The sequence below is a fragment of the Vidua chalybeata genome, chromosome 1, assembly GCF_026979565.1.
Source record: "Vidua chalybeata isolate OUT-0048 chromosome 1, bVidCha1 merged haplotype, whole genome shotgun sequence".
In the NCBI taxonomy this organism is placed as follows: domain Eukaryota; kingdom Metazoa; phylum Chordata; class Aves; order Passeriformes; family Viduidae; genus Vidua; species Vidua chalybeata.
In genome coordinates this window covers 42,560,072-42,587,389 of record NC_071530.1, presented here as the reverse complement: position 1 = coordinate 42,587,389, position 27,318 = coordinate 42,560,072, and the positions used below count along the sequence as shown (strand labels likewise).

The 27,318-nt window shown below is 37.0% G+C and overlaps 1 protein-coding gene across 1 annotated transcript in view; it reads left to right on the top strand.

Annotated features, from left to right (window-relative positions):
- ZNRF2 (zinc and ring finger 2) overlaps positions 1–27,318 on the top strand; it is a 53,558-nt gene that overhangs the window by 4,165 nt on the left and 22,075 nt on the right. Inside the window, exon 2 of the mRNA XM_053941691.1 lies at positions 27,031–27,126. Coding sequence (XP_053797666.1) covers positions 27,031–27,126 — 96 coding nt within the window. The remainder of the gene's footprint in view (positions 1–27,030; positions 27,127–27,318) is intronic.

Below are 27,318 nucleotides of genomic sequence, written 5' to 3'. Positions count from 1 at the left end.
GTAAATATTCTTACCTTCTGTTATGTGTAGCAAGAGTTGGCCCTGAGGACCATGGGGCCAGATTCACATTAGTTTTTCCACTGTGTTTTTAGAGATTACGTACTCGTCAGCACTCGTCAGTGCAGCAAAGCTACCACTGTAGTTACAATGTAGCTTGTTTTTGTCAGTGATGCAATTGGTTCAGCTAAAAATGGACTTTTGGGATGGCCTTTACTTTGGATAACTGCTGAGGTGTTACTTCCATTACTTAAAGTGTTGACAGCTCCTTAGAATCCTCTTCATGTTTATGTTCCTTTTTCTGGGTGGTCATGACTGGGAGCATTCTTGGCAAAAACACCTAGTCTAAGTGTCCTTCTGGTGTTCAAATTTGGGAATGTTGTTGTAAGACAACAATACCTTTAAACTCTTTTTTCTTTTGTTCTTTTTTGTTTTGTTTTGTCATTAAGAGTCTCTTAGGGAGTAATATATAAAAATTCAGCTGAAGATAGCAGAAACTCAAACATATTGAGTTTTTAAAATTTTCACATCAGTTCTTTAAAGATGACTGAGCAGAGACTGTACAGGTATTATACAGAATCTCAGTTTGTGTTGTATATGGCTATATACAATTTTATATGATGTTTTTACAGATAGATTTTAAAATATATAATGTTGTCAGATACAGCTGTTAACAGCCTTCATGCCTATGTCTAGACTAGGAGTAATGATTTGGAGATAAGGTTGCATCTGTTCAACTTTATTAGGAGAAGGAAGTTTGTTATGTTCTTCTTAAGCCAAATGATGATCAGACTTCTTTTATTAAGTACTTTATAGTGCAGGATTTATCACCAGCTACTGAATGTTCGTAACACAGGATGGGTAGAACCTTGTAGGTATATTATAGTAGCATCTGTTTGTGATAATAGTTAGTACAAGTAATGAATGAATTCTTCATTTGATAAATGAAAGTTTATGAAAGCCTCAGGTTATAGAGGGTAGTTGGATTGTGGGAAGATAACAGTAGAAGAATTATGTGAACTTCTCTGAAGTTTTTTAGATGTCTCTCAAACTGCCTAGAAGGCCACATCTTGTTTTGTTTCCCATCAGATATGTTTAGTTATATGATACATTTGGATGTATTTTTGAGGTTCAACTGTCTTTTGGTCACTTCCTTGCCCTTCTCTTCCAGTATGATACAAGTACTATTGCTTTGAGAAATTATGAAACTCTGAAACACTTCAAACTTAATGCTGCTCCCATTTTGCCAGCCAAAGGGGCACTCTGAGGTCTTTGCCCCCTGAATTGGGAGAAAGGCTGGGAGGTGTGCCTTGTAACAGGACTGTTGGGCTGGTGGGGGCAAGGAATAGATATGTTCAGCTATATCATTGAGTTGACTCCAAAGTGAGAGAGAAGAGTCATTTTTGCAGTCTCTGAAGATACGAAGGATTTTGTAAATACATTAGCATCCCCTTCACCAAAACACAGATTGAAAAATCCATTGTGCTAGGAGAGCAGTCCAAGGATAAGTCTATTGATAATGAGCTTTAGAAGGTCTGTTCTGACTGATGAGTTTGAGGAATCCAATCCCTTTGCAGAGTCCCACTGTTCCAGGGTTCAGTTGGGCTGCTCTGTTCCTGTGCACATTCAGTGGGCAATATACAGTTCCTGGTTTGGCAGCAAAAGTGTAAACCCTCCTGAATCAGGGACAAGAAAAAGTAGCAAAAAGTCTAACACCACCAGCCACCTGCTCCAGCTCAGTCAAGGGAGTGCTTATAGTCTCAAACATTAAGTGTTTGGACAAGTGAGCTAAAAGAAGAACTGTTTGAGTCTTCTGATGCCACTCATGAAGTCCCTGGGAGTAATCTTTCATTTCCTTCAGTTGGAGACTGGTCTCTGTGATGATGAGTAGCTTGGGGCAGTGAAGTAAAGGCTGAGGTGAATGAAACGGGATCTTTGAAAGGCTCTTTTTTTTTTTTTTTTTTTTTTTTCCCTTTGTTCCCCTCTTCCTGCTTGGTCAACAAAAGGGTTTAGGAGAAGATAACAAAAAATGGCAGCACTGAATTTGTGGGAGAAATGTAAATAGTTAACTGTCTGAAGGAAAGGAAACAGCCTAATTGTAATGGCATATATAAATATTTCTTTTGGCTATCAAGATAGTGATAATACCTGATTGAACCTTTGCAGTGCCAGTTCAAACAAAGGCTTTCCTCTTATTTAATGTCTTCTGAATACCTATGCAACCCTGATATTCAGTGTCTCTCCTCATGTTCTGTCATATAATTGCAGAGTAGTCTCCAAAAACCTCCCAAGTAATTTCTTTGTCTCATAAAGAAAGCCTTTTGCCACTGCTAGAAATTCAAAACTGTTTTTAAAACACATTGCCTGTGCATCTGTTTGGTTAAGTTCTGCTCCCCTGTTCTTGCCAGCTTCTCATGGAAAACTTCATCATTAAAACGTTCTTGAATTGCTCTTTCAGCCTTGCAGGAAACTTTTAAGTTTTGAATAAAGTTGTGAAAATTTTTGGGTACGTTTTCCTTGCTATTTGCGTGCAACCAATTTTGTATTACTTTCAAGATTTTTCTGTGGTGTGTCTACTGCCTATTAATGGCTTAATTAGTTTCAGAAGAGGTGTATGGTCATTTCAACAGATTGTGTTCATTTACTGTGGTAATGGAGCATGTTGTTCTTGCAGATGCTTAACTCGTGAAAAGAAAGTGAGAAATCCTTGAGTGCTCTGAGTTTCTATTTTGGAGCATCTTTAAAGACATGCATCTTTCCAATCAAAAGAAAGCAATTTGTATAAAACCACAACTACCTCAGTAAAACTAGAAATGCGTATTTTAGGCATCTAGGAGAGTGGTTTTTGTTGTCTAGTATCTGGATAGATATTTCCTAAACAAGTGCCTATGTTCCCAGGACCACCTTTCCTTTGTAAATGATCATCGTGACTTTCCTGAGGATATCTCAGTGTGCATCCAGAGGCTTTTGACCTCTGTTGTTTGGTGGGCTTCAAATTCCTGGTTCTTGCAAAAATGGGAGGGTAAGCCATAGAACGAATGAGGCTGGTTCTCCCTTTCACTCAGGACACGCTTCTATTTTCTGCATGGAAATTGAATAGTATTGACCTGGAGAGATCAGGAAGGAAAATCTCATAGGGCTCGAGATGTCTGACTGCCTGCCAAACAGAACACACGAGAGAGTTGTGTGGGATTTGACTGTTATCACTGTTGTCTTCAGGAGCTGACCTAGCTGGGTGTTTTCTTGCTAGTCTGCTGTGTCTCAAAATCAGACCACCACAGCCTGTGCACAGTGCCCAAAGGGTGGGTGTGTTGCATACCATCGGGGATATTTTTAGTAGATTCTGTTTGCTGACTGACTTAGTGCGCTATAAATACAGAGTTCTCAACTGGCATGCACTTTGCGTGTCTTCTAGTAACTTATAATAAATTCACCTAAGAATAATGGCAAAGAGAAGCAAGTTGTTACAATTTGTTTAGCTTTCCATACAAAGTGTCATTTATATAAAGCAATTATTTAGTAATATTTTGACTGTAAATGGCTTTTAAAACTAGTGGTATTCCAAAACACTTCCTACTTGGGCTCCCATAATTAGTCCTTATGTCAGATTGATTTATACTGCATTTTCATTATGATTTTAAAAGTTGAAGGTGGAGTTTTTAGATACGGGAGGTTACTTGAGCATCTGAAATATTGTCAATACTAGTAAATTACAGTCTTTTTTATACCAATGCTAACATAGTCCATAAGTGTTATTATCTGGTAAAAAAATGAAGCTTAGTTATGACTCTCCTGTTTTGTTTTTTTTCCTGAAGTATAGGTATATATACAATTTTTTGAGTTGAAGTATAGTTAAGACACCTATAGGACTCAATGCAGAAAGGGGAGGATCCCATGTCTTATTAAAATACAGATGCATTTGTCTTTGAGTGTTGACTTTGACACAGAATTGAAGGATGGGGTTCTTCCTGACTTGTGCTGAGTATAACCTAAATGCAGTTGTTCTGTACTGCTAAAATAACAACTGTCATAGCATACACTAACAGATGTGAAGTTTTCCATATGCAGCAAAAGAAAAGTCTGCTCAGAGGTGCTTTCTGCAGATTGCCTGAACACATAAGCAGTATTTTGAGAATCTTAATTATTTTTATAATGAAATCTGGGCCAATCTGGTGATAGTCTTCCAGAAAACTTACAAACTAAATTGTCATCCTGTCAAGAATCTTAGATTGTTCCCTGAAAATCATGTTACTTTGAATCCTGATTTCCTGCAGCTATCAGAAGTTTTACTTATTGTAGAATGAAGAATAACACTTCTTTATTCTTCAGTGCGAATATGGATAAAAGTTCCAGTTTGGGGAAATAGAATCTTGCTTCTCTTAAGAAAATGCTGTGGTCCTTACCAAATAGAGCATCAACAATTAAGCAAATGTCAGAGAGATAATGGTGGACAATCTCCAGATCACAAAGAACAATGACAATTATAAAATGTGGCTCTCTGTGGTCATTTAACTGCTTTGCTTTCACTATGAGGCAGTTCTCTTTCTTCTCGGTGTCTTTGCTGCATCAGCAAGGATGACTGAAATAGCCTAAGATGCTTGACTTGAGAATTTGCTGCCATTTTCTTGTGTGTTTTTGTCCTTTGGGAAGAATGAGTTTAAAAACACACACCTGTGTTCTGAATATTGGAAGGCATAGTTTTCATGTGTATGAGTGGCTCAGGGCTCCTATAATATCTTACACTGCACAATAATAATTCATCTTCAGAGCTGATTGTGATGAAGTTTTCTAAAAGGTGATATGGCTGAGTTCAGGTGTGAAGTGCCCAAATACAAGGTTAGCTGTGCAACTTTCCATCTGATTTTTCAATGCTGTGATCTTTTCAAACTCAATTGTAAATTAGAGCTGGTTTAAGTATCTGAATTTAGGTTTTTTTTCACTCTCTTATAGTTGTTAGGGGCAGCCAGATCGGTTTGGATAGATACTAGTTTTATTTTTATGTTGGAAGTATTACTCAATGAATGAATGGCAAGTAGATTGGTTGCCTGAGTACAAAGCAGAGCAAGGATGACCTGTATTTTATCAAACCTCTAGCAATCTATTAACAAATTACAATTCCAAAATAATAAAACATAATTGTAAAACTATTTATATGTATTTTAAAGTGCTGTGTAAAGAAATAAAATACCTGGTTTGCCCATGCAGTAGTGCCATAAAGCTGTTGCTGGCTGAAGAGAAATTATCTACTAAAACGACACACGAATGAAACCAGCATGAAATTCACATATGGAAAAGGGCTGCATGCTATCAAAGAAACACCCTTTGAATATCTATTTCAGCTGTCCTAACATTTGCATACTAGATATCTAATATTAAGATACTATATGACAAGTGTATAGGAATTGCCTTGCTTTTTAAGGACTGAAATACAGTTAAAATTAATTCAAGAGTAATGCATGTTTGCTATAGCTTGGCTGTTGGATTAGTTTATATCCCAATGTGCCATATCTCTGAATTTGTGTGTTTTGTAAGTGATAACATTTTCAAAGATACATGATACTAAGCTTCTTCATAACCATGGATGTGAAAAAATAAAGTGTTGAAAATATTATTGAAATAAAATACAGTACTGAAATAGCTTCTGGTTTGGAGGAAATACAGATGCCATTGCTAGAATAATAAACTGTGTACCAAAATAAACTGGTTTTCATGCGCTTGATAAGATCAAGATCCAGTGACAGCATAAAACTAGGGAGTGGAGGAAATGTTCCTTGGAAATGTGGGACTAGTTTTGCTGCAAACAAAGGGATAAGAAGGCTAATGCAAATAATGTGTTTTACATAGTGCAAGGGCGGGAATGGATGACGTGTTCAGCCCAGGTTATTCTCTTTGTGTCTCTGCTTGGCCTCTCCAGTCGTAAAGCACACAGTTGTGTTCTGCTGATGAAGTCAGAGGAAATTCATTTGATGAAATTCAAATGATGAACACATTTGGAGCTGGAGGGCAAAAGTTCCTCCTAGTGGGCTGGACTGGTACATGTGACTAGTCTAGAGGTGTGCAGGCAACCAACCTTTTACATATATTTAATGATTGTACATTTTGCTTTAAAGCTTTGTTTAGAATAAATGTTTAAAAGCATTGTAAGCTTGGATGATTTAATTTTTTGACATTAAACTGTTTAATGTGTTGGGGGAATCCATTAATTTGTGAAAAGTGAGCTGGAATTAAGCTCTCTGAAGAGAGCTTGGACTTACAGCAGTGTTGAGATTGTTCCTACAAACACAGATTTATGTGGTCATGGAATCTGAGGTCATGGAGTGGTTGTCAAAAGCATTCTAATTTTAAATTCTGGCCATTGTTGATTCCCTTTTAGGGATTGGCTAGCCAATAAGCAAGTTGCAGAGAAAGACTGCCATGTTACAACAAATATAAGACAACGCATACTTAACATTGATAAAACTATTCAGAGTATAATTTTTGCCAGAAGTTGTAAGAAATAGCAGAAATTAATGTTTATTATTCTAAAAGCAAGGACCACAACAAAGGTCCTTGAAATCTTTTGCTCTGATGCTCAAATAAACAAGTTAAAAGGGCAAATATTTAACAAGTTTTTAAAAGAATTATTTACCCAGTGATCAAAACTACAGCTTGCCAATACTCTTGTATTTTCAAAAGTGCTGTAAAATACTGGTTATAAGATGCACCTCTAGGGACTCCTGTTTTTCATCATTGTTCTAGCATGGATTTGCACTACCTCTGGGCTGTTAAATAGCTGTGTCCCCTGGCAGCCTAAAAGTTTGTTAGCTATAGCATGCAAACATTCTTTGAAATATGTTTTAAAATAAATGTTTGTATTCAACATGTTGCTGACCCAGCACTATTCGCAAAGATGCAGAATTAAAATGAGTGGAAAATGTAAGCACCCCAGGAAATGCTAACCTCAAAAGGAATCATCTGGCAAGGATGCCAGACTTATAAGCAAGAGAGAAGGAAAGGTCAGTATGGAATGGTGGTGTTTGTTGCATTCTTACTTAGAGGGAATTGGGATGCAGGGATATGAGTACTGATACCATTGTTTTCTAATCTCTTAAACTATGGTCCTGTGACACTAAAGCTCTGTGTCACTTATTGAGAGCCTCTCCTTTCTTCTTCCTTTTCCCTGCCCTTTTGCTGTTTTCTGTGTGGATGAGTCATCTTACTTGCAACACCTTTATTAGTAACTGTAGTGCTATTGAAAACAAAAATAAATATGCAGAAATACTGACTTAGGTGGATCTTAAAAATACTCACATTTAAAAAGAAGATCAGTGTTTAAGTTTAGGACTTGTTTCTTCGTTTTTCTTAAAAGACATAATTTAGGGTATTATATATAATTTGGATTTTTAACTTTAATATCCTAGTTTTATTTAGCAATTGTATATCAGTACTATTAATGGAGGAATATCACTGAAGAGAAACCTATTGAAATAGATAATTAGCTCTGTATCAAAGAAAAGAGGCCATTTTGATTAAACTATTTATTTTAGGGTATCTATTAATATATATTTTCTAGAATTCAAATTTTTCTAACTTACATTTTCCAAAACATGAAAATTGTGATGCAGATTTTGCTTTTTGTTGGCAGTGTTTTGAAGCACATCTGAGTTATAACTGAATTAACTTGCTCCCTCAAAGAGATAACCATGTAAATAGGCTGTACATCTAGCACAAGGCACTATAGCCTGGAATTTAAATGTCAACATATTAAATTCTAATCCTATTGCTTTTCTGTTTATGCCTTAAGGATTTGTAAATTTATGAAATTACACACTTGTGATTTGATTTCAGACATGTGAAATTTCAGATAGAAATAGGAAAGGAAGAAAAGCCTCAAGATAGGACCTTATTTTTCTTTTATTTTCCCTCCTGGAGTTTCTCTCTGACATAGTAAGCCTCATGCTCCTTCAGGCAATGATGATAAATGTACTAGGTACAATGTGTTTAAGCTATTGGTACAGCTAAAACACTTTGAGGACAGTTTTACTCCAGTTGGTGAGTCTTGCTCCTGCAGAATTTCTTGTTTGCTCACAAATCTACCTTGAAGGGCATAATCCCATTTGTCAGGAATTGTCATCTATGACTGACAAGGATTTCTTCCTCTGCTGAAGGGGAAGGAGCTCTTTCTGCAGTCTCAGTATTCATGCTCTTAAATTGTTAGATTTGTAGGCCTCTGCAGAAACTCATAAATTGAAGTAAATTCTAATGGTGCTTTCCTAACCCTGGAAGTCAGTGAATACTATGGCAATTGAACCCTCTGAGGATTACAAATACCACCACAAGTACTTATACACACAGAGGGAAGTATAGAGGAAAGATACTTTGTCAGCTATTTCAGTCAGTTGTTGTTGTAAGCAATACTTAAACATTGCTTTTTCGTTTCTCACAGAGTGTTTTGGAAAATAATTCATTATTTTAAAAATTTCATCATTATATTTAGGTTATGCATACAATGACTTTTCTCTGAAAACTTTATGAAAAAGGGCTTGTAAGGACAGATTTCATTCTAATGAGTGATGTGTGGGCAAAAGTCTCTCGAATGTTCATAGTATATGGAGAGACCTTGGGGTTCCTACCAGCACTGGAATATGGGATCAGCTGGGTTTAGCCCATTCCGAGCCGATGATGTTTATTCTTTCTTAATTTCTTAGTGGAAAACCATCTAATTTCTCTGGTATTTTATTTGGACAACTAATTTTACCATTGGAAAAATTCCTAATAAGAAAATTACTCTTACTGTTTTGCAACTGATTTCCCATTTTGAATGCAGAAATTTGCAATGGATGCATTTTTTTTAACAGGTAGTTCTTTTCTCATTACAATCATGAAGGGCTCTTTTTTTCCCTTTGTAATTGTACTTGACTCTTGCTAGCTATTAGCTACAATTTCAATGATGCATATAGCCTTGAAATGTAACTGAAAGGACATTTATTGCACTTAGTACCTCTCGATTTTTATAGCCTCTTACTTTGAATTAGGTTTGTAGAAAGCTCTAATTTGCTACCTGTGTCTGACACATAAGGGCCAGGGTGGTAATGAAGAAGACAACATTTAACAATAAAGTAACTGTCTTTAAAAACATAGGTTGTTTCTGTCAGTGGCTGCCTGCCTAGTGAGATTTGGGAGGATAGATTGATAAGAGAATTAATTGAAATCAGGCTTGTGTATAGAGTTTTCTGGTGTTACTGTTGGTGTTAGCTAGTAAACTTGAAACTGCTGCTTCCTGTATAAACAAGAGAGCCAGCAGCAATTACTCTTTAAAACTAAAAGCAGCTGTTTGGGCTGTAAAAAACTGTTTCCATAACACAGATGAAAGTACCATTGTGACTGTTTATACAAATTGGCATTCGTGCTGTGTAAATAGAGGAGAATTTCAGGGTTTTTCTTACAGTTGCATCTACCTCATCATCATGGTACACAGACGGAAGTTTTTATCTTTGTGCCTTTAAGCCATGAATCTCGGCCTAAGGTTCAGAGTAAAAACTTAAAGGACTTGATCCTGCAGAAGACAGACCTTATGTATTAATATGTTCGTGTCATTCTTGTGGTATTTGGCTAACTGCAGTTAATAACAGATTAACAAAGGACTGGCAATCAAGGATAAATTGTTTGGGGTTAATAGGCGCTCTGTGGAGGCCAGGGAGAGGAGAAGCCGGCGCCCCAGGCGAGTCCCTCCCCGGGCAGAACCTGTTCAGCACCCGCGCCCTGGACAGCTCAGGCGGAGCCTCGTCCCGCCGGCCGCTCCCCTCCAGGTGCTCCGGCCCTGGGGGCTTCTCTAGCCCGCAGGTGAAGCACAGCACAGGAACTGTACGTGCCACTCCGGCCCAAAGTTTCCGGGCTGGGCCCCTTAATCCTATTGAAAAGAACGAGAATTCGTGATAGACCCTCATTTGCCCCAGTGCCCCGTGGTGCAGAAAGCAGCTTTGACAGCCTCAAGGGTAGACCAGGTACACTTCCCTGGAAGGCTCTTAGTCATCCTTTCCAAGTTTGACTCACAGGCCTGCAGTTATTTTCTTTTTTTTTTAATTTTTTTTTTATTTTAATCAGAAGTTTATCTACTTGTTCACTTTTATCTTAGAAAATAGGTTTCTTGTCACAGCTTTCCAAAACATTGCTAAATCATCGGCTTCCTTGTTCTTAGTTTCACCTCTGTTGTTTGTTTTTGTGGTTTAAGGACTTTCTGGACCTAGTTCTTATTTTCTGCTGAAAGTTTTAGGCTTGTGGTTTCAACTGGACTTCCCTGCTTGGTTCCTCACAGTATGTGGAAGTAGAAAAGAAAAAGCAAATTATGCAGATCCTTGCTGTTCTCACACTGTTTGATGCTCTGTGATACCAATGTTTTAAAAAGAGAGAATTAAAGTATTTGACCTTAAATGTTTAAAAACCTGGAGAAACCTCTGAGTTTCTCAGAGTTAGTATTTGAGTTCGTATTAGAAAGATGCCTTGAGCAGTAGGAGGCTCACTGAAAGATTAACCTTTAGAAATAATATTAGTTCTTCTTGACAAGAAGAGAAAAATCTACAAGGTGGTATTCTGAAATATTTACTTTTGAAAAGGGATAGGTTTGTATCCAGTAATGCTGAGGTAACAAGACAAGATCTATCTTGTGTTTGGAAGAAAAAGAACAAAATGTGAATAATCAATTTCACTTAATGGCTTTCAAAGCCAAGATGGAAAACACAGTAATACTTTGATTCCTGTGTGAAAACAAGTTTTGTAAATACTTTAGTGACCTTTTTTCTTTCTTTTTACAACCCTGCTGCAGAGAGCTGTGTGGTCTGATTTTTTTTTTTTTATATTGTTAAGTGCAGTTTCTTTAAGACAGTATGTGCTTTTTTCCCCTACTTGCTGTCATCTTTTTAGCAGTGTCTTGCAGGATTTGCCTTCGGGGTGGAAATCTTAAGTAAATATGAATTCCTTTTTATGCTGAAGACCTTTTGGTATGCTACTATATAATTACAGCAGGTTCTATAAGAACATTGGCAGCTTTATTCAGTGTGCTACTAAACAAAAAAGGAACCCACATGCATTTGTTGTACTCCCTACTGGAAGAGATAAGGTGAATTTCAGGAAGAAAAGAAAGTAAAATAGTTTTGTTATTTCAATTGTTGGAGCGTATTTTCTAAATGAAAAATAGAAACCCATCACTAAACAAAATTAATACTAGAGTTTTCTTAGTGTCTTGGAAAAGATGTGTTTCCAAATCACTTGTCCCTAAGTTATGGGTAACTTTGCTTTGTTTAGGTTGGGTTAGGGTTAGGTTGTTTAGGTTGGACCCCTGCCATGTATCTGGGAACTGTGGCAAGTTGTTGCATGATTTCCAGGGCTGCATTCTACCTTTCAATGTTATTTTTTCCCCCTCCTCTCAATCCTGCTTCATTTGAGACATGATATATAACATGATTTTATTTATAAGTCCTGGGGTTTTATTGAATTCTGGATTTTATTTCCCTGGTATTCTGATTTCTTAGATTTGGTATAAGAACAGTTTTTTCCCTGAATAGTTACAGAACCATAGAGAGATTGGACAGTACATGTAATACTATTTGTATTTGCTTGGTTGGGGATGGAACTCACCATGTACATTTATATTAAATAAATTCCAAACCTTTTTTAACAGATTAGGCTGTGCAAGGCAAGAGCTAGTAGTTTTATAAGGGTTTTTCTTTCCTTGATTAATTTTCAGTTTCTTTCTGTAAAACTGTCCCTGAGGGAATAGGAGTTGATAATGCAAGTTGTCATAACTGGCACTTTAGAAGATGTTCCTGTATCTTTTGTGAATTGCTTGTGTACAAGCCATTTGTCTATGAAAAATAAGGCAGCTTTGTAGCTATCCATATTAATACATTTGAGATCAGGATTTTTGTCTAAATTGGTTTTAAAGACTCTGATTTGTGTATGCGTGTTCTTGCCAGAATACTAATAGATTAGAATACTGTATTATTCTTTTAATATTTGGAACTGATTCCAGAAGGCTTGCTGTTTTATTTTGTGGATAGCACTGCCCTCAACTTCATGACGATTCAGGATAGGCCAAGAACAACAATAAGGTACTGCAGGAGTTATAATCCCACCTGTGTTGTGCGTTAGTAACACAGTGAATTGACACACATTTTGTTTTTCTGAGCCTAGATCACCTGTATTTTCACTGTATGGCTCTAGAGTAACTAGGTGACAATATAACATGATCAGTCTGTCTCAAGATGTAGTGCAACCTATATGAATTGTATTGCAGGTAGAGACCTGGTAAAGGAATTTTTATTTTCCTTCTGGAAGTTATTGTGTAGATGTTCAGTGCTGTGAACATCCTCCCTTAATTAAGATTTTAATTTGCAATGTTGTTTTGAATATCTCTGATAACAATAAATATTGTCCTATTTACACAGTAGTGAAGTAGGACAATTTTCTTGGTTTTGATTTCTACCCAAAAATGTATTCTCATGTATAAAAGAATTCTATTTCCATATATATGACATAACCCTTCCAGCGCATAAATTTTTTCCTCTTAGGCCAGCTTCTGGGCAATTTTGTGTTTTAACTAAGCACCAATTTTATAACAGGAGTAGAATTTCAGTCCATCCTACTATGTTCTGGGCAAAGTACCTTACAGAGTGTACCAAGCTGAAGTCTTCTGTTCACAGAACAAGTTCAGCATTCACTCATTTTGCAAAGTGGAGCTGGAGAAACTCCCTGAAGGATTAGAGAGATGTTAGTTTTCTGTGGCGTGCCTGCTGCCCTGCAGAGATACCTTCCACACCAGAAACTGCTGTTGTAGGTTGCAGGATTAATAGAAAAAATGGTACAATGTCTGCACAGTTCTGGAAAGAAGAGACATAAGTTTAATGTTTTAAATGGCATTTGCACTGCCCAAAGCCAGGAATCATATGGAGTATTGCTTCATTTCAAGGGAAAAATCCAATAAAAATAGGTTTCTCTTAGTGGCAGATCTCTTGGCTTACTGATCTCTGATTTGATACAACTGCTGTAAAGGACAGGTATGGCAAGACCTCCTCTAGAGAGAAGAGGTGCTTTTATGGTGATTGGCAGGAATGCCAGCTTCCCTTAGGAACTTTTATTAAGTGTTCCCAAAAATGGTAGTTAAAGGCAAGTTTTAAAAAAAGTTACTTGATAAACCCACAAAGCCTGGAGGCAGAGACTGTCCTTTACATGCCTATGACTTACTTCTCAGAAGTCTTAGATATAGATAGAATTTGCTATGGAAGAACTGGAACAAATCTATCTTTTCATCAGAGCTCATGACTTACACCTGGCTTAATATCACTATTCTGTGTGTGGCTGTACTGTGAAATTTATCACAGCTGCTCTTACACTCACTTGTGTGCAGTGGACTTACTTACCTTCTGAGGGCTTCTTCCACAATGAAAGGAGTGGATTTAAACTTGTGTCCATGTAGGAAACAGCTATTTTGACCTCTCCTAAAATCCAGAATAAGAAAGCCTTTTAGAAAACTGGTCACAGTTTAAGTGTGAGAGATTAATACTTCAAGACTGTAATGGGGATTTTATTTCATAAGACATTAAAAGTACATCTGTCTACTTAAACAGAAGTATTTTTGAGGTACTAATGCTCCTCTTAGATAAAGGAGAAGATTGAATTTGAAAAAGAAAAGTGCCTATAAATTATGTTAAGTGTTAGAATTAACAGTGTGACAATTCTGTGCCTGAACACTCAACAGTGTGAAATCTTTCTTGCTTGGGCAATGGTTTGATTAAGTAAAAGTGTCTTTTGAGAACTATTGTTTCCTTCACAGACTATTTTGGAAAGTTACAAATTTCAACCTAGAATGAAAGGCTACTACGGGAAAACAGATACAAATCTGTGTCTCTAATTTGGGGTAGTAGTTGTCCTAAGTAGTCTACCTCAGGGCTTTAGATGTCTAATGTGTGAGAGGCACTAAAAAATTTATGAGTGCCTCTCTGAAGAGAATTAAATCCCAGGTGTTGGGTTACTTGATGTGTATTTTGGAAGGGTTTTTTTCTGTAATAAGTTGTTTGCTGGTAAAGTATGTGTACAGCACATTTTGGGCACATCTTTCATTAGCTTGTCTCTTGTAGCATGGGGTTTTTTTTAGCTGTTTGTTTGGAGTTAAGTCATGGAAGAGTTTCTTTGGATGCCCCGTATTGGTCTTTGCCCTCTAGCTTCTGTTTGATCTTCTCAGTCTCCAAGTTGGCTAATACAGCAGAGAAGGAAGGTGAAGGGATGAATGTGTAAATAAGTTGGGAGGAGTGCAGGCTCAAACTCAGGCATTTTTTATGCTGCCATCAAGAGCTGTTCTAAAGAGCTTTTTAATTCTTTCAAAACATGAATTTTTTTCAATTAGCATTTTATTATTTATGTTTAAACTACACAGTCATTGGAGTTAGGGACCTGTGGTAGAGCCTTGCTAACTCATTGGGTAAGATGCTGGTTAAGTAGGCAGTGCTACATAAAAAGGCAGAGCAAATTTATGTCACTGATTTACTTTTTCTCTGACTTGTCTCAATGTCATTGTGGGCAAATAGGCATTTTTATATAAGGTGACAGCCAGAGACTTGGGAAACTTGTTTGACTTTCTGTGTAAGGTAGAGCTAGTTTCTTGCTGCCTTTCTCAAGTATATAATGGAGACACTGCTCCTATGGTAGCCATTGCTTGTTCTTGTCTATTTTGGAGTGTAAGCTCTTTGGAGGAGGGACTAATACATATATGTGAACAAACGTATTTTTACCACTTGGCATTCCCTGATTCTGATCTAATACGGACACTCTTGAAACAGGAATACTAACTGCTCCTTAGTTAGTATTGCTCCATAGTTGCTTGCAAAAAAACCCCAAAACAACAAAATAAAACCCACAAATCTCAACAACCCTTCTTATTAAGGTATAATTCATTAGCATGTTGCAGCTTCATGCTACCTCAGTTTTCAAACTCAAGACAGTGTCTCCTTTTTTTTTTAATGAGTATTGCTTATGTCTGTCAAAGGATAGGCCATGATTTTCTTTGAACAGTGAAGAAAAAAACCATCCCTCTTAAGTAGGTGTAGGTTCTTTTTCATTCAGTAGCTTTATGGATGAGTAAAGCAATGAAAACATATAACACCCTATGTGAAAGGTGTAATTAGATAAGTAAAAAAAATTGAGTTACTGTGTGGTTTTTACAAGCTGTTGAAAAGTCAAACTATCATTCAATCTATTTTTTTCCAACTGCAGATCCCTGTTAAAATTCATTTAGAGTCTATGCTCTGTGTGTATATGCATGCATATGTGCATCTTATTAGCATGATCTGGTTAATGTAAACAAGATGTTTCTCTTCTACACGCAGATGTTAAAAATGGGTAATTAATCAACTTTCTCAACAGTTTGACTGATAGACCAATGCAGCAGTTGTAAACAGCAAAAAAATAGGAAGTGCTCAGTAGCATTCCTTACGAGGGATATTTAAAGTATGAGTGATACAGAAAATATGAACAGTTTGTTCAAATGGTGTTGTCTTAGCTGTGAAGAAGCAAGAATTACATTTTCTGCCTTAGTTACTGTGGTAGCAGTGGTGTAACATATCATTTGAAAGTTTGGTTGGTTTGGGATTTATGGATGTTGTTATAGATTTTGCAGAATATGTTATGGGTGCTGTGTACTCTGAGGTGAAAGACTAAATATAGACAAATCTCTCACTGATATGTTTAAAGCATGAAACTCAATACCTGTTCTTCACTTTTTACTAACAATAAATAGTTTGGGGGTTATATCTTTTTTACTTCAGTTCTGTCTTTTTCTGAACTAATAATGCATTTTCTTTACTGTTCCTCTTACTAGGCATTTTGGATGCTTTCTTCACAATGGTACATTTCCAAATGCTCTTAAAAGGTTCTGTCTTAGACATAAGAACTTTTGCAAAACTAGTGATTGCATTACATAGATGTGTGTTATTGAAACTTCAGCAACACATTTTCCCAAAATTTGTATGCTGCTCATGTTAAGCACTTAAATTATGTTAATACTGAGGAATTTAATGGTCTCATTCCAGTGTACACTTTTGAAATTAACATGTTTTGTAACCAACGTCTCTATATTTTGTAATATTCTCTTTAATTATCCTAAATGTCTGGCTTTTTATGATCCAACACCCTAGTCTGGCCAATAGTCCATACCTTAAGGTAAATATTCTCCAAGTTGGAAGAATAGATGGGTCAATGTAAGTGAACTTCTCTTAGCTGAATTTTCCATTTAAAAACAAAAGGCTGTTATGATAAGCAGAGAATGTCCATGCTTTTAAATAAAAAGTTAATCCTTAAGGAAAATTCCTTTGTTCTGAGAATGAATGGTATTTTTAAGCCAGACTTTTCTAATAAGTTCTATTCTTATTCATAAGCCATATTCCTACTCTGGAGAAAAATCAAGCCAAACGAACAAAACCCACAAAACCCCCAAACAACCAATCATCCCCAAAACCCCCAAACAACCTCCCTCCAACAAATTCAAATAACCAACCAACCAGCCCTACTTATTCAACTCTCACCACTTTCAAGTGAATGAAAGTAAATGAGTGCATTGGTTAGATATTTCCCTGCTGAATTGATCAATTATGCAATCTATGGAGGACTGCTTTGTGGAGAGATAAAGGGGGAAAATACAGAGTATAATAATACAGGAAAATCTGCTGTTGTGCTTAAGTAATAAAAATTATTGTTGTGTGATGAAAAAATAGATGAAAAGCACAAGAAAAGTATGCTTTGAAACCTTTGTTTTTGACATTCTTGAAACTGTAATAGGTAAAATTTTCCTGTTATACTTAGTAATAAATGTAATAATAAGTACTTTTGGTATATAATTTAATGTTGCTGTCAAAAATGAATCATTATTCTGTTTAGAATTAACATATAAACTCCTGGGAACATCCCACATATAATTTAACATTTTACTTACATATTCTTCCCAGATGTAATCTTTTTATTTTGTACTCTGACTTTTTTGTCATTGATTCGTTTTCCCCTTTTTTTTTTGTTTTTGTTACTGCTACCTCTATTTCTGCAGGAACAAGTAGGTTATTGGTAAGTATTTCCACTAAATCAGACTTTACAAAGTTTTGCCTTAGTGAGGACCTCTTTTTCTTTTTTTTTTTTTTTACCCTCACTTACTTTGGTAAAAACTTTGTAGACAACAGACTAATTGTCTGTAAATGCTGTGCTTTCTCAGGTCTCCATTATCGCCTTGTTTGTGTAGTAGAATAATAGTTCTCAGATTCTCCGAGAGACTTTGTCTTCTGCATGCTTTCAGGCAGCATCATTATCTGTGCTGTCTTCTGAGATGCTGCCTTCTCCTGGGGCTTGCTCCTTTGTTCCTGTCTGCTGCGTTTCAAGTGCAGTGTTTACTTTGTCTCTCCCATTTCTTTTTTTTTGTAAGACCTCCTATGCATTTTGGCCAGTTTGCTCAGAAGACTTCTCTGCGTCCCACAAGATGCTCTGTTTCACGTGTTCAGTTTAGTCATCCTTGTCAACCATTATTCAGCCATTTTTGCATCATACCACTTCCCTTTTAGCTATCATTAAATATATTCTCAGCATGGTATAGCCACCCTCTTCTCTCTTGTTATCATGCTTCATGTAATTTTGATCAGATTTGTCGCGCTGTACACTACTAGTTTTGAAGGTATTTACACCTGTGCATTTTGAAAACCTAGGACTTGATTCTTCTCATCTTGGAGCAGCTCTTCCTACACTCTCTTTTCAATGATGTGATTTCTAATGGAAAATTTTCTTTAACCCTGGTATGTTTTTGAATGTAGTGACTTTATTGACAATGTGAAGTAGGGCAGGGGAGAGTAGACAAACTGGTTCTCTGCACTTAAAAATTTGTAGTTGTCCTGCCAAATTACTCAGTTGCTCAAGAAGTGCCTTCTGACAACAGAACACAGTTGTCCTGTCTGTCTTCCTCCATTTATATTGTGAAATTATGAATGGAAAGACCTTTTTCGGGTGTTTGAGAAAAATGTTGCTCCAGGCAGTAAGAGAAAATTGAGGGAGTAGCAAAATTCAAGAAGAAAGAAAGAAACAAATGTATAGGCTCAGGAGAGACTGTGGGAGTGAGAGAGAATTCTTCCTCTTTGAACTGAGGTTGGTGAGTTAAGAAGAAAAAAGCAATGGGAATATGGGGTATCTCTGAAGTAAGAGTTTTCAGGCATTTCATTTGCTTAAAAATTTTCAGAATTCCAAGCTGGCCTGCAGTGAGTTATTTGTCATCATAACTGAGCTAGTTAGGCAGGTTGATCTTGCCTCCTGAGTGTAAATAAAATACATTTGTGCCCTGAACCACTGACTCTGCTTTCTGGCTACTTGCTTTCTGAAGAAGGCAGTCAGTTGGGCTCAAAAATGTGTCCACCCTGGCTGAACTTCATATTCAGACAACAGTTCAGCTCTACAAGGTTTCACCTGAGTGGCAAGTGGCTCCACTTGTGTACAAAAGCCTCTGAAATGGTGGTAGGGTTAGTTTCTTCCCATACTCCTTATGTTACCCTGCTGGTAAGGCTAGAGGGGGACCTTGCCCTTGTCTCTGCTTGCCAAAGATCTGATGATGGAGAGACATGAGAGAGAAGAAAAGTGTCTTTCCTTTCTTGTCCTTGAGTTGGATTTTTGGAAGCGACTCATCACACCTACATGAAAAAGAGAAGTGTGTTTCCTTGGGTTCTGTCCCCTTACCCCTCCCTTGGGAAAACACAATGGAAGTGAAAGATATTCTTCTGGGCAAAGTCTCATTGTTAAGGGGAGTTTTTGGTTGCTAGTTGAAAATGTGCTTCTCAAGCATCGTAAGCCAAAAGCTAAAATCTTCTGGGTTTAGAGTGTGGGTGGAGCCTTTTTTATATGAAAACCAAGGCTTGCTCCCAAACAAAGTTTATATTCACACTTGTCAGTCTTCAGCTACTTCAGATCCATTGAGAAACTTGTGGAGTGGATCTGTGATGGGAAGGGTGTGATGTGTCTGAAATGCAAGTAATGAAGTAATAAGTTAAAGAGTGAATTAATGGCTTACAAGTCACTTGAAGAACTGTTCCTGTTTATGTGCTTGTCAGTTTGAAAGTGCAGGTACTCTAGGGCTTTGGATGACAGAGACTTGAGCAGTCTCTCATTTAGCTTGACTACAGATCCCTATGGATGATGGGACTGAGGGGACTGATAGCACTGATAGCACTGACCCCACAAAACAGGTGGAGCTAAAAAGGTGCTTCCTTCTCCCTTTGGTGCTTGCATTGATCTGAAATGTCACTCTTAAAAGGCTGTTCCTCTAATAACAGCTGTTCTTATTGTCCTATTTAAAGTTAATATCAATCTTTCCACAGGTCTTTCCTGCCTGTAATTTCATCTTCTGGTTTGCAAGATATATTAAAATTGGGCTTTTTTTTTCTCTCTTAATGGTTGTGTTCATTCAGTTTCTAGAACTGTGCAGCTGTCAATTATAATCATCATCACATAATACTTTTACATTGATATTAGACACCTGAAGTTGTGTAGTTGATAAAATACCTGTTCAATTTCTCTTCTTCATTCTGTACTGCATTATTTTTCAGTGATTGCTACTGAAGATCTAACTGTCCTACTTACCAAGATGAAGGGAGCTGAAGAAGTTATGTAGTAAGATTGTCTTTCATAAGGTTTTGCTTAGGAGATGAAGTATTATCCAAACATATATTTTCTAATTATTCTGTGGACTCCTTAACTAAAATAGTTCAGGTTTTTTATCCCCCACTTTATATATCCCCCCTTTTACTCTGAGTTCTGTGGGACATTTAAATCAGAAAATAAAAGAGAAAATCCCTTGTTTCCCTCAAGGAATTCACAGGTTTATTTACTTCACTATTATGGCACAAAAGTGGGGAAGAAAACCCCACTAGATTATGAACCTGAAATCAGTAAGTGCTTATTTGTTCTTACTGTGGCTCAGTTTTCTAAAAAAGACAGAGCCTAGAATGTTTGTACTGTGTTCCTTATTTCTGTTTGATTTCATATTCTCTCCTAAAGTGAAGGGAGTATGTATTTATTTTTTATCATCTCCAGAAGTCTTTCCAGGTGGTACTGTGTTCTCCTGGCTTAGACAATTAACAACAGAAGGAAGGATGAAAGGTAGAGAACTAGATGTGATTTTTCACTGAGACATTTTCTTCCTTAACAAAAAACTTATGTCCATAAAATGGCAAACTTTTTTTGAGTAGCCATTGGTATTGCCAGCTACTGCACCTGGAAATTTTCTTGTAGAAGGTTCCCTGGGAATTGGTAATGCTCTTTTTTCTTTTGCTTTCTAACTGAAAGACTTTAAAAAATGTTAGTTTTTTGTTCCTCAATATAGTGTGGAATAATTTTCATATTCTCATTGATGGCTAGGGTAAACTTGCCACCAGGCAAGGTGTTAGCTTGTGTAAAAGCAATATGCTTTAGTGTACAAAGCTTTGTGGTTTTGAGCTTATAGAATTACTCATTCTCTTTTTCCATTTCAGCTGTCTGAGGAGAAGAGAGAATTCTGTGACCATATAACTCTGATAGACCACGTGGCCTTTACTGGACAGCTTTTTTTTTTTTTTTTTTTTTTTTAAACTTCAAGTTTTACAAATTAGTTTACAGAGGAAGGGAGTAATAGAATTTTATCTTGACCAGAACTATTACTTCACTGAGAAGCTGAATTATTTCCATTTATTTTTCTGCTGTTCTTAAAATTTTCCTTCATAGTCTCTACACAATTGAACAAAAAAGGAAGAAGTGAAAGAAACAGAGGCATTATGCTTTGACTTTAAAATATTTATGCTATTTTTAAGTACTTGGGGAAAAAATTCCTATAGCTGCTTTAGGAAAGCAATTCAAATCAAATATCACAGTGGTCTGCTTTGGGTTCTTTTTCAGTCAATTTCTGTTTTGGAGGCTGGGCACTTGACAAAACCAAATAAAATGCTAGACTTATAAGCACTATGGAGGGCAAAATTTGCATTCATAATTTTTTTAACAAGTTAAAAGAGTGCCAATAATGGATTAAAAAAAGATAAGATTTAATAAATGTGAGCAGAAATATGACACTAAAAATGGACCTGGCTAGCAATGGTTCTGCTGTAGGGGTTGTTGTAAGACATGAGAGAAATGAGCCAATCACCTGTTGGTTTGTTTAAAATGTACCTACCTATATATATATACACCCATAAAAGAGATATTGCTGTGTATAGATGGATCTATATATACTAACACCTAGTTTATTGGAACACTGTAATAGGTAAGTATTAATTTCTGCTCAGGACTTGTGTAGCCTGAAATCTCTGCCCAGTTCTTGGCAATGCACCATGGTAAGATTGGAGAGAGGCCAGAAGACAAGAAAAGCAATAAAAGGTTTAGACATCAGGGCCTGTGAGGAAAGGTTAGAGGACCCTGTTTGTTTTCAGACTAGGGAAAAAAGATAAAGGGTACACACTTCCCAGTATCTACATGTGTTTTATACTGAGCAGAGTTACTGACTGTTCTCCATGTCTGCTGAACATATAAGAGGTAACCAACTCTTTTTTTGTGTGGCATTGTTTCCTTTTTAGCATCATTATATAGACTTTCTTTGTGTGATAGTGGTTTTGCATACTACCCTCATACCATCAAATTTACTGGATGCTGTGTTTCCAGATTGTCTGTACTTCTTTTTTGAAGTACCAAAGGACATGTGTGAATATGTAAGTAACATTTGTCAGGCTTCTTATTCTCGAATACACCTTAGAAAAAGTGTGTGGATGCAAGGATTTATATTACGACTTCTTTAAATGCAAAACAAGGTAGATTTATCCATCTTATTTGAAAACACAACGATACAAAGACTTAAAATAGTAATATGCTGCATACTTTAAAAGAGCAGCTGCTCCCATTCTACTTTTAGTTTGTCTTTGGCAGTGTTCTAGTTGATGTTTTCTGCTGAAAAGTTACTCTTTCAGGCTGATTCAGTCTTTTGTGTTGATGCAGGTTTTATTTGTGCTTATTTCTTTCTACAACTTTTTAATATTGACTGAAAGGATCATCTATTCTTCTGTGCAAGTCTAACATGTTTCTTTATGTGCAATTCTGTGACACTCTGCACTGTGTTGTTTGGAAGCTCTTAGCAGGTTTTTTTTTGCACCACAAAGTAGATATTCCAGAATAAGTGCCCGCATGATTTTGCAAAAATCTTAGCAATCCAGGAGTTTGTTTTTCATTGGATGTTTGTTTGCTCTGCTGTGCACTGAAGTGCAAGTTAAGGAGTCTGATGCTTGCAAAGCAAGGCAAACACAGCAAGACATCACTATGAGGTTGAAATTGGTGCCGATAGAATGAGTGGCCACCCATCAACCTGTCCTGTGGGTAGTTCCCAAGTCTGCCGGACAGGAAAAGTGTGAGTTTGGTAGATGGATGTGAGAGAAGATGGGATTTCTTGGCTAACTGGAGGTTCACTTGCAAAAGATGGCAGAGCTTGAAGAAAGTGATGCAATCAAGAGCGAATGAGACAGAATTCTCTAAGTCCTGATACCTAAGCAGGTTTAATTATTTCAGATTTTCTGTGTCACCTTGGGATTTTCTAGTAGCTGTACTTCAACTTTCTGTTCTGTCTCCATTTCTTGTAATTGTAATTGTTTTTCCCAGGATTTTGGTTTTGTTTTAAGTAATGTGTTACTTTCAGTATTGTTGTTAGGGTTGTGAAACTAGATGATGGGAGCTTGTAAGAATTTGGCTCCCTGCCCTCCTAAGGATGCAGTTGTAGAAGTCAGCTAGAGGTGTGTGCTTGCTTGGTTTTGGTGCTCAGTTCTTTAGGGCTGTACTTCTGTATGTAGCGAATGGGGTGAGAGGTGGTCCTTCAGTTGATTTAGGGTGTGTCACGGCCTGAGTTCTCTACTATGGGAGAAGGAAGGACCTTACAGTGATGTGCCGACAGTGACAATGCTAATACAAAGATGATAGTTCTCATCTGGGACAAAAATAAGGGATGCTGTGAAATCAACACCTTCCTAAGAGCTGGATTTTTACCTAGAACTGTATATTATCTGTTGTGCTCCCCTTGTAAAGAGAGTGAGAAAATAGTTGATTGAGTTTCATAAATTTTTGGAAGACTCTTCGTGTGATGCTGCCTCATCTGATAACTGCTTCCACTTTTTTGTCCAAATGTCTGTGAATTATCTACAAAACCCAGTAAAACAACTCATGTAGAGAGCAAGTTATTTCTGACCTGTTGCTGATTGTTAAAGTCATGTGAAATTCTCTTTAAGTTATTGGAATTGTTCCTTGAGAAGATGGTAAAAACAAACATAGGCTATAAATGTTGTTAGCCTGCTGGGCAGGGGTACAATAGAGTCTTTGTTCCTACCCAGTACTTAATTGTAAACTGGGTCATGAAACTATTGCTTTCTGATTTGAGGAAAGGTAGGAAAATATGAGCTTTTTAAAGGACCTTCAACTGGCTTGTGGACAGCGTAGATTGTTTGCTTATTTATATTTTTCAAATACAATTAGAATAAAGTAAGTATTTTGTCTATAGTCAAAATAATTGTTCTTTAGGGTTACTAAAAGGAGTTGGAAATGGTAATTTCCTTCACCTGAAACTTACGCTATGCATCTCTTGGGGAAGATGGCTAAATCCAGGAGCTGGATTGCAGTGGAACTTTGTGAAGGAATGAGAAATCGGATTTCACTTGTATTTAAAGAATGTTTCAGCAAGTGTTGTGAGCCCAAGGCTCTTTTTCTGCTATTATGCTAGTCTCTGGCATACAGCTGATTGTGGTCACTGGAAAAACATATTTTCCACAAACACACTTTTTACTTCTGTCAGCTGAGTTGTTCCTTAAATCTTAGTTAAGTGTGGTGTCCTCTGTTCTTTGGGTTCTTCGGTTCTGCACACCGAGTAGAGCTACAGCAGTGAGGTATCCCAGACCTACTGTGTCAGGAGGATGTTTGTGGTTGTTTAACCATTTCCTTCACATCCCCCTGACACAGGACAAGCCACAACAAAACGTATTGTTAAAATGCTTATTATATTTCTAGAACACAGATTATTTATTAGATTTAAGGGCAGGTGCATGGTGGTAAAAGCATATTCATCTGAACACTCTAGGTGGATAACCTGAAAGATTTTTCACAGCTGTCTATCTTCAAGCATGGTTTTAAGTAAAAGCAGTATTATTATTAAATTATCATTATTATTCACTCAAGCTCTCCCCAATATTTTATTTGGATTAAAATATTTCCTCCAAGAATTCCTGGGATGTGTACCCTCCCTGTCTCTCCCAATTACATGTGCTCATGACTCTAGGGAATAAGCTAGAAGACTTCTGTCCAGAAAGCAGAGAGAGAACTTGCTAATGACTGTCTCAGTGCTTAACTAGCCATGAACATAAAAGTTAACTTGCTGTGATTTAAACATCCACTTCTGTCACAGCAGGACTCGGTCTGAAGCATATAAGGAAGTTACAGGCTTTTTCACATCAAACTGTATTGTCAATTATGCCTTATAGAAGCATATTAATGAGAATAATGCATGTGTCTTAAGTCTAGTCAAAACCTAGTAATCAGCAGCAGTAGGGTGATAAAGATTGAGAGAAAATTTACCATGAGTCAGTTTTTGAAGAAACCTGTAACAGAACAGTAATGGGTGGTGTGTTTGGGTTTTTGGAGGACTGAGATACTAATTTTGATTTTAGTCATGTTCAGGTGTAGCCTGCTGTCCTGGTTTAGGGCAAATTTGGGAGAAAACCTCTAAAGGGGTTCCTCTAGAAAGCAGATTCAAGTGGCCTCTCCCCCAACTGGTTCAGGAAACTATTTCCTTGGAGAAAAGTGGAAAAAACCTGTTTATTTAACAGGAAAAGCATTCACCAGCTTTTATTGTTCATTCAAAACATGAACAATACTAAAAAACAAAACCTCTCGCTGTTCTGAAGAGGTGATAAATTCAGAAAGTCCTCTTTGTGAGCTGTAGCTCAGCTCAGTCTGTTATCAGTCCCTCCAGTGCTGGAATGCAGAGTCCTGGGCCTGGTGGGCCACAGGTGTGAGTGAGCTCCTGGCGTTTTTCTGGGTTCTTCAGTCCAGAGCAGGTTTGAACAGTTCCAAGAAAAAGAAAAACCACAATCCAGGGAACTTCTCTGCCTCAGCTAGCCAAAAGTTATCTAAAAGCAAAGGCGAGCTCTCTCTCTCGCTGTCCATTCTGCAGACAACACAGTCCAGGAGCAGGAATGTGCAGGAGTGAGTGCAGTTTCTGAAACCAAACTCTGCACTTCTTTTTCTCTCTCTTTGCTCTCAGACCCAGTCTTAAAGGTGCAAAACTTATTTCTGGGCTAAATAGACAAATGGGTATATAATTCAGCATCATAAAGTCACCCCAGGACACCTGTGTGAAGGATGCTACACAGTGGCTGAAAGGTCACTGATAAAGCTTTCAACAAATAAATTAATGCTTCCAGCTAGTTTTTTCCAAAAGACATGTTTGGCTGTGCTATGCTTATTGATCTGTTGTTTGTAAAAATGTAGGCTGAGGAAGGAGGAATAAAATCAAGGAGAGAAGAGCAATGTTTAAACTGAAGTGTAAGATTGACACAAAGAAGAAATAGATATAACTAAAATTGGAAGAAGCAGAACTGTACTTTATCTCAGGAAGTGGTTTCCAGCACATGTTCAGCTGCTGCCCTGAGTTCCTTACGGTTGTTACTAGCTGTCCTCTTTGACTTGCTTCCTATGAGCTGCCCATAAGAAATATGTCATTTTCTTGATAAAGGAAGTGCAGTACTTGTTTCAAGTGCTAATGTTTCATGTTAGTTGCTTGATCTATGTCTGGATAATAATTAACAGTAAAGATGAAAATTCTCAGGCATCAGTTATTTGAAAGTGCAGCATCAAGTTGCTTGTCATCCTTGACTGACTCTGTTTATTGTGGACTCCCAAGGTTAGAAGTATAAAAGCAAGAGGCAACAAACTAAAACATGTGGGAGCAGGCCCAGATGGGAATGCTGGTGGAAGGTGCAGTGACCTTTTATACAGGCCTGCATCATTACTCTTCACAGCATCAGAGAAAAAGTTGTGCCTTTGTGCTGAGGGTGGCTGTAGATTAGATATTTTTGCTGAATGTTGTCCCATTGGACAATCTGCCTGTAGGTGTACTGCTTAACAACTACTATGCATTGAGATCCATGTTGGTGTTTTTTTTTTTTTTTTTGTCTCTCACTTGTGTTAATTATTCAGCAGATCAAAATCAGTCAGGCTCTTCTGTGGATTGTAAAAGTTGTCCAGCTGATCTTGTCCTTTAACTGGAAGATTGCTGTCTTTGGCAATGACATAAATTAAGGTATTAAGCACTTTTATCATAGGCTGTTATGCAGTTGCATCACAATCCAGACTGTCTTAATTATTCTTTACCCCATGTTGCCTGAGGCAGTGACCTCAAAAGCTAAACAAGGTCATGTTTGGCTAGGATGAGAGCAGTCAAACAAATTCAGTGCTACAGGAAGTATTCGTGATTCAGTAGGTGAGGCAACACCCCTGAGTTAATATTTTCCCAGGGCCCAGACTGGTAAAAGATGCTGCAGCTTGTATGACAAAATGTAAAACCAAGATCCTTGGTTAAAGTTTCAGTACAATTCCTGGTAAAAATGAACATGCTAATTCAGGATTCCTGCACAACTTCAAATTTTAATGGCTCTGTCCTCTACACATTTGTAATTTCTGTTTTAGTAAAGTCATATTATCCTCTTGCTCCTGCCCTAAACTGTTCTTAAGTTGTTGAGAAAGTTTATGTTCCAGAGGTGCTGACAATGTTTACAATTGTCAACAGAATGATTTCCAGAAACAATGGTCCATTTTGAGATCTTTTGAAAGAACAAAATGAAAGTTTTATGAAAGAAATGTCAGGTCAAAACTGAATAGCCTCCAGGATTTCTTTTTTCTTTATTTTTATATGTGCAGAATAGCTTTTTGGCTTGAATATATATATTTGCTACATGGTTGAGTATGCTTACACTTACATATTTTTATTTTCCATAGGATTCAAGTGCCCTGTATGTTCAAAATTTGTATCTTCTGACGAAATGGATTTACATCTTGTGATGTGTTTGACAAAACCAAGGATAACCTACAATGGTAAGAAAGAAGTAAGCTGATAATTATTTATTCATTTTAAACATCAGTATGATAATAATCCTTTACTTAATAATATATTCTGGTAACTAGTTTGGTGGACTCATAAATTAAGGGTTTGTTGTTTTTTTTTTTGCTTGTAGTTTGTTTTCTAATTACTTCCTAAGAACTTGCTCTTTATATACTGCATGCCAA